Source organism: Vipera ursinii, assembly GCF_947247035.1.
Source record: "Vipera ursinii genome assembly, chromosome: 2".
NCBI lineage: Eukaryota > Metazoa > Chordata > Lepidosauria > Squamata > Viperidae > Vipera > Vipera ursinii.
In genome coordinates, this window is record NC_139513.1 from 48197657 (window position 1) to 48210103 (window position 12447).

General features: G+C 38.1%; 1 protein-coding gene across 6 annotated transcripts in view; it reads right to left on the reverse strand.

Annotated features, from left to right (window-relative positions):
- The window catches only part of RAD18 (RAD18 E3 ubiquitin protein ligase), a 151350-nt gene that overhangs the window by 44059 nt on the left and 94844 nt on the right, over positions 1 to 12447 (reverse strand). For 5 of the 6 annotated variants that reach the window (XM_083351694.1, XM_083351691.1, XM_083351690.1 and 2 more), the window contains one exon: positions 2710 to 2772. In XM_083351694.1, the coding sequence (XP_083207820.1) occupies positions 2710 to 2772 (63 nt within the window). Of the gene's footprint in view, positions 1 to 2709; positions 2773 to 12447 lie in introns of those variants that run through there. The other variant, XR_014491091.1, reaches the window with a different exon arrangement.

A 12447-nucleotide genomic window follows, 5' to 3' on the forward strand; every position in this document is an offset into this window, starting at 1 on the left:
TAAAACTTTCTACAACTCTAAACACTTTAAAAAACAAAATAACACACACAGCTGTATTCAGAATATAGTTCAACAGTATCTCTGGCTCTACTGTTCTATCCTCCACCAGTGACAAAATCCCAACAAGAAGATTAAAGTTTGAATTATTCTGTACAGGTAGTCCTCGATTTACAACCATTCTTTTAATAGCTGTCCCAGGTTACAATGCCACGGAAAAAAGTGTCTTATGACTGTTTTTCACTCCCCTTGGTCACATTTTAAAAATTAGGACGCTTGACAGCTTGCTCATATTTAGGATGGTTGGCAGTCTCCCGGGGTCATGTGATCACCTTTTGCGACCTTCTGACAAGCAAAGTCAATGGGTAAACCATATTCACTTAACAATTCAACCACTGCAGTGATTCACTTAACAACCGTGGCAAGCAAAGTCGTAAAATGGGGCAAAACTCACTTAACAATTGTCTCCTTAGCAACGGAAATTTTAGGCTCAATTGTGGTAAATCAAGGGCTGCCCATACCGCATCTTCAACTTATATTCCACCTTTCTCCCTTTCAAAAACAATGGTGGCATGCTATGCAAGAAAGAAAGTAAACCACTTATATAGTCAGCTTCATTTTTACTATTACCAGCAGTTCTTGATTAATGATGGCAATTAGGACCAGAATTTCTGTCATTGGGCGGTAGTCATAAAATATGATGTCACACGACCACGCTGCTTAGCAAGGGCAGCTCCAGCATTTCTTGTCACTGCGTGTTTTTTTAGTTTTGCCAGCTTCGCTCATTTCTAATTGTACATCTCTTTTTGCTCTGCAACTGTGTATTATCTTATCTTGTAACCATAGTGACTCCAGCTATGTCCAGACAATGTTTTGGTTTTAAACTGTTTTGTGCGCAGGCCTAAAAAAGTTCTCACAGTTTCTGTTTTACTTTCTCCTTCTGCCTGATGAGAGAATGTAGTCAGTCTAGGTCTTTTGTTTTCTCATTAAAAGTTTTACTATAGAATATGCCTTGGATTTCTTTTCTTTGATATTGACCATGCAAATGAACCACGGTCCATCCACCTCTGGTCAGACTGTTAATTGTTCCGTGACATTTCTGTTGTTGATGTTAAGTGGATCCCCACTATTGTTCAGAGCAATGTTGCGTGGTCATCATACCTGACCTCCTGCCTGCTTCCCTATTGACTTTATTTGTTGGAAGCCAGCAATGAAGGTTTGAAAAGGAAATCGCATAACTGTGTGATGCTATGACATCAAAATTGCAAGCTGATCACCCAGCTCATGAATACATGACTGCAGGGTCATTGTGATGGCCACAACTATGAGAACCGGTCAGAAACATCACTCACCGAACAGTTGCTGAGCATGTGGTCCTTTAGTAGGAACTACCTGTAACCTCAATATGCCAAAAGGATGCAGAAAATTCATGCAATGTTTAACAGGACTCCATACACATTTTGAACAGTCTCTGCAATAACAATTTATGGATGCATTTTCTCGATTTATGCATGCTAATTTTGTTTTGTTTTAATTTACTTCCAGGAGTAAAATCTGGAAGTCTCTCTCAGTTTTTATAAACTGCCTGTCAAGATGATTTTGTTTTTCTTCTTGCTAATCATTACTTCAGGAGAAATGTCAATAGACCCATTTTAAAAAGGAAGGAGTTACTTAGTTCCTAAGAGTCAACATCTTTATCATACAAAGTTGTCTAGATTAAGACAAAAAAAAAGAAAGAAAAAAAAGCTATTTACCAAAATAATGTTATACAGGCTGGAAATATATTCTCCTCTGTCTAACCGAGCCAGACAGTGCAAAGGTATCAACGAAACCAAATATTTCAATTTCAAGCTTATCTATAAAGTTTTCTTTAGCCCCTACACTCAGACTGGACTAGGTATAAGTGCTTAATTTAGTCAAGTGGAAATTTTTGGTTCCCAGACTAGAAAGGATCTTTAGGTAAACATGTCTGAATTGCCCAAGGCCACTAAATGATAGCAGTGTTCCAATATCTCAGGGGTTGCCACAAAGAAGAGGGAGTCAAGCTATTCTCCAAAGCACCTGAAGGCAGGACACAAAGCAACGGATGGAAACTAACCAAAGAGAGAAGCAACCTAGAACTAAAGGAGAAACTTCCCGACAGTTAGAACAATTAACCAGTGGAACAACCTGCCTCCAGAAGCTGTGAATGGTCCAACGCTGGAAGTTTTTAAGAAGAGACTGGACAGCCATTTGTCCGAAATGGTATAAATAAACAAGCAAAAACTGGGTTGGCTGTCTCTTCCTTCTTTGGCAAATTCTGTTCCTGCCAAAAGCTCTATTGGAAAGGTCAGAGTACCCCTCTTAAATGGAGAGGAATATAATACAGAAGGCAGAGGAAAAGACAGGAATTGCTAACAGAAGGGAACATACTCATTCCAGATTTTTTTTCTTGTTTTTGAGCTTCCTGCACCATTTAGCATCCCAGGATGGCATTCTCACCATCAGGAGAAGCTTTTCTGCTTTCTAATGGGAAATGGAAGGAACTTGACCTTCAGGAGAAGGAAGCTCACCTGCAACCAAATCTGTTTTATATGCAGTTTTCTGAGTCCAAGCCAAAATAGTTAGCATGTTTTCCAACCACATTGGCCAAGTTTCCTGCTAGCTAAGTGACAAAAATAAATCAACGATAATTTTATGACATTGAAAACAATGATCTCATTTCACACTTACTTATCTGATGAGTTTGAACACATCCCAGCAATTTCTAAATCTCTTATGATGTCCGAACTTGAGCTGAAAGGCAAAGTAAGATCTAGTTTAGACTACTTGTTGAAAACTGTCAGATACATCAAAGAAGGAGAATATTTGTAGCTCAGGGTTGAAATCAGGGGTCCTTGGTGCTCTCTGAGCTTGCTTGTTTTCTTGCAGACGTTTCATTTCCCTAACTAGCTAACATCAAAGAACTTATTGAACATATGTATGAGCATTCAGCTAGCCAAGTCCAAAGCAAGATAGAAGCTGCGCTGACTTTATGAAATGCTGAGATTCTTCTGTCTTTTCATTTCTCCTTTATAAAGTTGATGTACTTACAATAATCATTGGGCTTTTTAAAAAATGGAGGATTATTAAGCACTTCTGGACTCACTGTGTAATTAAATAACAATAAAGAATTCTCTGCCAGAAAGCTTGAAAAAAAATCAAACCTTTTTCTTAAAAAGCGACAGAAATCTCTGTTTTTAAAGTAGTGTTATAACAATGAAGTTCGTTTTAAAAATTCTGCAAACATTTTAATAACTTTTAAATGTTTCAGAATTGTACATTGCCATTGTTTAAGAAAAAAGTAAAGCATTTTAGAATTAGTTGAAAATCAATATTAGGAATAAATAAAATAGTTTCTATGGCAAATGTTATTAATAAATAAAGTCTAAGCTATGACAAAGTCATCTGGATATCCAAATCCTGCTTCTTAAACAGATAAGTCACATTAAGAGAATTTATATTCACTGAAACTGCTACTTTTCAAACCTTCTGCATCAATCCTGAAATACTGAAACAGCAGTAAAAAGAAACAAAAGATTATTAACAATGAAATCTCATGAAACTCCCTCCTTAAAATGTCAGTGGGTGTTTATTTCATTTTAAGAACCTTGCAGGAAAGCAGCTTCTAACAATGCTGAAAAGATAAGGTGTTAACTAAAAAACTTAAGTTTTGAATATGTGGCCTGAATACAGATGGCTGAAACATAATCCACTAAGAAAGCTATGATCATGCAGCTAAGTAAATAATCTTAATTAGATACAATGCCAGGTACCTCATAATTTGGGGAGTCACAAAAAGGAAACTTTTGGATGAAATTATTCAATTATCTCCCCCCCAGTATAGTTACTTGAAAAGATTAAAAAGATTTTGATTCCCCCACCCCGGTATTTGTCTTCTATTTAAGGAAACGATTAAGGATATACTAGCGAGGCACTAAACAACAAGTGAACAAGAACTGACAGCCTTGAGAAAGAAACAAAATCTATGCAAATTCATGTCATATCTTGACCACAAGAATTACATTTTTGGAGACCAGAGTGTCTTAAAGGTCATCCATTACCTTATATGTAACTTGAGACACTTCATCTCAATTGTACCACATCTAGGAGTTGTCACGTTATAATTGCCAATGGATTAGTCAGAGACACGGAAGAAGGGGGAAGATAACCTTTTCCTTATGAAATGCTATTGATCCATAGGAAAGAAAAATCAATAAAGTTTCTGTGCCTGACAAGGGTCTGCACAAAGAAAAAGTCTCTCACTTTTTCATTCTTACAAATGAAGTCTAATGCTGCATAAAATTAAGGCTGTGTGTGACTTGAAACCTTTCAATATTTACCTAAACTTATCAAACAAGTAGGGTACTTACGGTAATGTTTTTTAGATATTTTGGAAACAAGCCATGAAGGTAAAATGACAATTATATTAAAAATGATATATCTGAATAGGTTAAAGCATTAAAGTACCTCATTTAAGTAGTCAATTCCATATGCTATTTATGATTGTAAAAAAATCACATCTCAGATTGTGTTCTATAACTACATTCTTAACTATTGTGGCAAAACTGTCCAATATTATTTTGCCTTTAAACATTATCTCCTTATCACATTTATCCATGCACTATCACTTCTAGTCTCAGATAAGTGAATTCCTTACTCCCAAATGGACAGAGTGGTGTGTAGGAATCTCATACTAGAATGTTTTAAAAATCCCAACTCTTGTTCTTTTTCTTGTTCATCGCTAATGTTAAAATCTGATGTCAGAAAACCTTTTCCTGCCATGAATGAAATTGATTGGTGCAATATCTTTGTTGTGATTATGGCATGGGTAGTAAATTCGCAGAAGTAACTGTCAACCACTGATAAATAACTCATTTGGCAGGGGGAAAAAGGGCAAAAGAACAAAATAAGTGGATGCAATTGATTGCTGCACAAAACTCAATGGCAGGAAGAACAGAACCCCTCCCCACACACAAAATTCCCAATTAAAAGAAGAGCTATGTAGATTAGAAATAAAAGCTTTCCAAGACTTTGACTTATGCAAAATTCAAATAAGAAAATTGCCAGGTATATTTTGAAGTAAAATTGTATTAAGAAAACTGTGTCACATGCAACTAAAGTTGCAATGCACAAAGTTTAATCTAATTTCAACTAATTAGAAATGCTTGCCTCAGCTCCAAAATGTGTTATGTATAAGCATGCCCTACTGCCATTTATTTGATCAGTTCACACTGCTGGAAAGACTAAATGTAGTGTCTGCAATCTATTGGACATTATCTCCATGCTTACCAAGTTTGCTGTGACCTGCTGCACAATTGTAGCAATGTATTTTTTTAAATTTAATTTTCATTGTTGTTTCCTTCCTTTCCTTCCACTTGTAACAGAAAGTCTAGAGAAAACTTATTTATAATTAGAAGAGTTTTCACTGTCCTCTCCTTCACCCCTCAAAACTTCTTGCATCTTGCCCATGATCTTGGCTGAACTTCAGGAATAAATCCATTTAATAGTACTGCTGACATGCCTGAGAGGACTATAATTTTTGAGCTGTTGGATACATATTACATTTTTTTAAAATGTATTGCTGCTGATTTCAGCTGCAGTCAAAGGTAATTGGGCTAGAGCTGGGAAATGTGGGATGAATAATTGTGGGATAACAGGAGAGGCAAGTGGGCAGATTCTTTGAAAGAGGAAATCATTTTCTTAATTCTCTAGGCTTGGTCATTTTCTTTCCAGAGGTGGAGAAACTGAAGTAACCGAGTTAAAGTCTAAACCTAAACTTCCATGGATAAATAGCAATGCTCTGGGCACTTGACCATCTTAGTGTTCATGACTACCGTAGATGTTCAGAAACATCACCAGGTATAGGACCAGTAGGTCCTTCACTAAAACTTTGCAGTATCTTCCCAAGTCTATATGCTAGCATGTAAGATAAACGTCAGAAGCCAGCAAATGAGATGTCACCTGACCTTGAACCAGGAAGAGATGAAGAACAGCCCTACGTAAGGACCTGCTTTGTAGGGGACAAAATTATTAGTTGACACCAAATAAACAAATTAAGTAACCTTTTTGGCAGTTATGGTCAAGGCCAACACAGTCCTTCAAGGTAATGCTTAAAAACTCTAGAATGATTTTATGCTTGTAAAGAAACAACCAAGGGGTGATAGTTAGAAGCTGCTCAAGACATATTCGTGCCTGCCTCAGGAGCTTGAAATCCTGCATGAAAGGTAGCATATAAAATTTAAATTTATAAATTTACCTTCATTCACGACAATATAATTTTTTACAATAAATAAAATAAAAGCTAAAAGAAGGCAAATAGTCCTATGGACAATAAACATAGAATATAGAAAGTAGTGTGGCTACTCCACTCTAAATCATGTGAAGACTAATCTAACCAATGTACTATAGATAATAAGTCCCAAAGATGCTGTTTCATGAGGCAACTGACTGGATGGTGCGGAATGGAAAGAGCTGAAGAAGCTTCTTGGATGAGAAGCGAAACATCTTCAAAGAAAAACAAGAAAGTCCAGTTGCCTCATGCAAAAGCATCTTTTGGACAACCATGACGTAGATGACTGAGAATCTCAGTCATTTACAGATAACAAGGGATGACTAGGAATAATAATAATAATAATAATAATAATAATAATAATAATAATAATAATAATAATAATAATAATAATGAGGAGGAGGAGGAGGAGGATGTTGATGATGTTGGAAAGGACCTTGGAGGTCATCTACTCCAACCCCCTGCTCAGGTAGGAAACCCTATACCATTTCAGGCAAATGGCTGTCCAGTCTCTTCTTTAAAACTTCCAGTGTTGGAGCATTCATCACTTCTGGAGGCAGGTTGTTCCACTGGTTAATTGTTCTGTCAGGAAGTTTCTCCTTAGTTCTAGGTTGCTTCTCTCCTTGACTAATTTCCATCCTTTGCTTCTTGTCCTGCTTTCAGGTGCTTTGGAGAATAGCTTGACTCCCTCTTCTTTGTGGCAGCCCCTGAGATATTGGAACACTGCTATCATGTCCCCCCTCGTCCTTCTCTTCTTTAAACTAGACATACCTAATTCCAGCAGCCGTTCTGTATATGTTTTAGTCTCCAGTCCCCTAATCATTTTTGTTGCTCTTTGTACTCTTTCTAGAGTCTCAGCATCTTTTTTACATCGTGGTGACCAAAACTGGATGCAGTATTCCAGGTGTGGCTTTACCAAGGCATTGTAAAGTGGTATTAATACTTTGGACTGCAAGGAGATCAAACCGGTCAGTCCTAGAGGAGATCAATCCTGACTGCTCTTTAGAAGGCCAGATCCTGAAGCTAAAACTCAAATATTTTTGCCACCTAATGAGAAGGAAGGACTCACTGGAGAAGAGCCTAATGCTGGGAAAGATCGAGGGCAATAGAAGAAGGGGACGACAGAGAATGAGGTGGCTGGATGGAGTCACTGAAGCAGTAGGCGTGAGCTCAAATGGACTCCAGAAGATGGTAGAGGACAGGAAGGCCTGGAGGAATGTTGTTGATAGGGTCGCGATGGGTCGGACACGACTTCGCAGCTAACAACAACAACAACAACATTAATACTTTACATGATCTTGATTCTATTTCTCTGATAATGCAGCCTAGCACCGTTGGTTTTTTTGGCAGCTGCAGCACACTGCTGGCTCATATTTAAGTGATTGTCTACGAGATCCATCTCACAGTTACTACCATTGGCAAGGTACCCCCTATACTATACCTGTGCATCTGATTTTTCCTGCCTAAATGTAGAACCTTATTTTTTTCACCACTGAATTTCATTTTGTTAGATAGCGCCCAGTATTCGAGTCTGTCCAGATCCTCCTGTATTTTAAGCCTATCTTCTGGAGTATTGGCTATTCCTGCCAGCTTGGTGTCATCTTCAAATTTGCTGTGTTCCCCATCTATCCCCTCATCTAAATCGTTGATTGAAGATGTTGAAGAGCACTGGGCCCAGAACAGAGCCCTGGGGGACCCCACTACATACTTCCATCCATGTAGATGCGGTTCCATTGAGGACCACACGCTGAGTATGGCCGGTCAGCCAGTTACAAATCCATCTGGTGGTGATTCTGTCCAACTCACATTTTTCTATCTTATCAAGTAGAAGGTTGTCATCTACTTTATCAAATGCCTTACTGAAGTCAAAGTAAATTATATCTACAGCATTCCTCTGATCCACTAATTTTGTCACTTGGTCAAAGAATATAATAAGATTTGTCTGGCATGATCTGTTTTTGACAAACCCATGTTGGCTTTTAGTAATGACTTTGTTTGCCTCTAGGTGCTCGCTGATTCGTTGTTTGATTATCTTTTCCAGAATCTTCCCACGTATTGAGGTCAGGCTGATAGGCCTGTAGTTTCCTGGATCCATTTTTTTTCCTTTTTTGAAGATGGGAACTACATCAGCTCTTTTCCAGTCCTCTGGTAGTTCCCCAGTGCTCCAGGATCTTTGAAAAATATAGTTCAGTGGTTCTGAGATCACATCTGCCAGTTGCTTGAGAACTTTGGGGTGTAATCCATCTGGTCCTGGTGATTTGAACTCGTCTAGACTGGACAAGTGCTCACTTATCATTTTCTTGCCTATCTTAACTTGTGTTTCTATTCTGTTTTTTATGGCACTATTTTTGATAGGTTGGTCTGTTTTTTCCCTTTGTGTAAAGACAGATGCAAAAAACGAGTTAAATAGTTCTGCTTTCTCCCTGTTGCTTGTCACCTTCTTGCCACTTTCACCCACTAATGGACCAATCATTTCCTTCACTTTTTTCTTGATTTTTATATGTTGAAAGTAGCTTTTTTTGTTATTTTTGACTTTGGTCGCAAGCCTTAGTTCATTTTGAGCCTTAGCTTCCCTCACTTCATCTTTACAGGCACAGGCTATTTGCTGATATTCTGCCTTAGTTATGTGCTCCTCTTTCCACTTCTTATACTTGTCCTTTTTATCTTTCAATTTATCAGAGAGCTCTTTATGCAGCCATGCTGGTTTCTTTTGAAAGCTGTTATTTTTCTTCTTTGTTGGTATTGTGCTAGAATGGGCCTTTATTATCTCACTTTTCAAAATTTCCCAAGCTTCTTGAGTTGTTTTCCCCTTTAGGATTCTCATCCATGGAATTCTTCCCAAGCCTTCTCTAAGTTTATTGAAATTAGCTCCCTTAAAGTCCAAGACTCTAGTTTGACTGTGTTCTATTGCTTGTGCTTCCAGAATGCTGAATTCCAATATTGCATGATCACTTCCCCCCAAGGTTCCTGTGGCTTCGACACTTTCTATTATTTCATCTCTGTTAGTGAGAATTCAATATGGCTAATCCCCTAGTTCCCTTCTCTACTTTTTGGGAGAGAAAATTGTCTGCTAGGTTGTCAGGAATCTGTTTGATCTTCCACTTGGTGCAGAGCTTGTCTCCCAGTTGATATCAGGGTAGTTAAAGTCCCCCATTACTATTGTGATGTGCTTCCTACATATCTTAGCTGACTAGCAAAAGGTTCATCTATTTCCTCTGCTTGGTTGGGCAGCCTATATATGGTAATGTCATTTCCCCCTTTATATTGACCCAAATGCATTCAAGACAGTTTTCATCATTGTTGTGTTCTATTTCTGTAGAGATGTAATTATTTCTTATATAGAGAGCAACTCTACCTCCTCTTTTGTTTAGTCTGTTTCTTTTAAATAATTTAAATCCCTCTAGCTTTGAGTTCCATTTGTGGGTTTCGTTCCACCATGTTTCTGTAATGGTAACAATATCATATCCGCCCTCATTTACCTGAATTTGTAGTTCACCCTGCTTACTGTTCATACTCTGTGCATTGGTGTATAGACATTTGAGTCCTTTATGACTGACCCTGTGTTTACTTGCTACATTACTTGTGTGGTACCTGACTTCCCCTATTTTCTTAGATTGCCGGGGACAGTGATGTTCTGTATAAATTAACTCACTGTCCCCGTTGTTTAGCTTAAATGTATTCACATTGTATTCACAGAAAAGCTGTGAATTTATTGCCAAGTAACTCAGTCCCTTTCTTGGATGGATGCAGACCATCTCTTTTGTGCATTTTTTCATTGGACCAGCTACAGACATTGTGACTAATATAACCAAAGCCTTCTCCTTTACACCACTCCTTTAGCCACATATTAAATTCTGCTATACACTGGCCGTTTCCCTTTTGCTCCTTATACACTGGTAAGACCTCTGAAAAAGTGAGCCTACAGCCTATTCTGCTGAGTTCCTGCCCCAAGCTCTGGAAATCATTCTGCACACAGAGTACATCCTTTTGGGACAGATCGTTAGTGCCAAGATGTACAATGGCATCCACATCACAGCCTTTGCTGGCATTGTTGACTATTTTGAAAATACGCTTCTTGTCCCTACTGGCAGTAGCACCTGGAAGACACCTGACCTCTTTTGAAACCTCTGTATCCTTTCCTAAATTTACATCCCTTATAATTGAATCACCAACCAGAAGGTGGCTTCTCTTTTTGGGTACCTTTCTTTTCTTGCATGACGGATGTGTAATACCTGACTTGCACTTCTCCCTGTCAAAAACAAGTTCATCTCGGACCATGGTCCCCTGCTTATTTGAGTTAGTGATTGATTCCTCATGCGGCTTGAATGGAACACAGCCAACCTCTATTGGTTAGTCATGAGGAGTAGTTCCAATTGCCCTTTAAAGGTAGTCCTCGACTTATGACCACATCTGAGCCAAAAATTTATGTTGCTGAGACTTTTCTTAAGTGGGTTTTGCCTCATTTTATTACTTTTCTTGCCATAGTTATTAAGTGAATCATTGTAGTTGTTAAGTTAGTAACACAGTTAAGTGAATGTGGCTTCCCCCACTGACTTTGCTTGTCAGGTTGCAAAAGCTGGCCACATGACCCCAGGACAATGCAAATGTCATGCTAATACAAATATGAACCATTTGCCAAGTGTCTAAATTTTGATCATGTGGCCATGGAGATGCTACAACGGTCATTAAGTGTGAAAAACAGTCATAAGTCAGGTTTTTTTAGTATTCCAACTTTGAACAAACTGTTGTAAGTCGAAGACTACTGTAAGGACCTGCCTAAATCAGTCCTCCCATTAAAGCAGAACTCTTGAAATGGCACCATTTCAAAAGGAACTTTTATTGGGAGATGTTGACAGCAAGAATAGCAGGCAGGATTTGAAGGTTTCCCGCATGAATCAAGTAATCAAAAGTGGTCGTAGTAACCCCACCCCAACTGTCCATCCAGACGGTTCAAACAGGCCAATCCGCAGGTGTGAAAGTGCCATGGGAACAGAATGATAAGGCGCCACTTCCAAGGCTGTTAGAGGCACATTCCATTCTCACCCCGTTAGAGAAACATCAAAGAGGATAGAGCAGAAAATAAAGCAAAGGAAATACACATCAGCACCCCAAGCTTCCCCCTCCCTCCCCGGAGTGTGGCAGAACCTGAAAAGGATAAGAAAACCCATGCCCATAGAAAGATAGGGTTCTGGTACTACCTGTATTTTTTCTTTCTCACTGACATGCTAAGTCAGAATATATTGGAAGATACCTGAAGTTATTTTCAGTATGGTGAAAAAATATTTACCAGTTTGGGACAAAAACATTTGAATGCCCTTTTTTTCCTCGTGTAACCTTAGCAGCTTATTTAAATCATCTTTACAAGCAAATGCACTAATTTATTCAACAATCACAGCAATACATTTAGACAAGCAGTGGATCTTTCCAGGAACTGTTTAGGCTGTGGAACTTTGTGTCCTCTCCAATGGCATTCCACAGCACAAATAGCCTGTCAACATTCTTCACCCAAAATTTGTGATCACAGAATCTGGGTGGATAATTTATCAGAATTTCTCCAGGGGAAGAAGAAATTCTCCAACAATTTCTCAAGGGCAAAATTCCCTCTTAGTGGTAACAGTAGTATTGCTACTGGAAAAGCTCAGTGGGAAGAATTCCCTCATGGCACTTTCTCTTGGGATTTAAATCAAATATTGGATGCCAAGAAGAGGCTACAGACTGTGGGAGAGATGGTTGTAAAATAAAATTTAAATCCTTCACAGACACCCTTTGACCACTTTATCTAATGGCAAATCCCAGTCATGAGAATTTATCCAACATTCCCTTCTTTGAAAGGATTCCTAAAGCAAATTCATCAAATAGAGTGAGAACTGGTCAAGAAAAGCAGAATTTTCTTCATTTCAACAGTGATGTGCAAAGTTATTTTAAATGTTATTGTAATGCTAATTTATTCTTAGAAAATGAAGCTTTTTTTAAGTACTTGATTTTTTGCTTTTTTTGCTTACTTGATCTGTCTATGAAAAAGCAGTAGTAAAAATGGAAATTTGGGAAATTTTGATAAAAATAAATCTAAAGGCTAACATTCATTATTTAGGGTTACCTTCCCAATGATTGGCAGTGGGCATGAATTTTATTACAAAAAT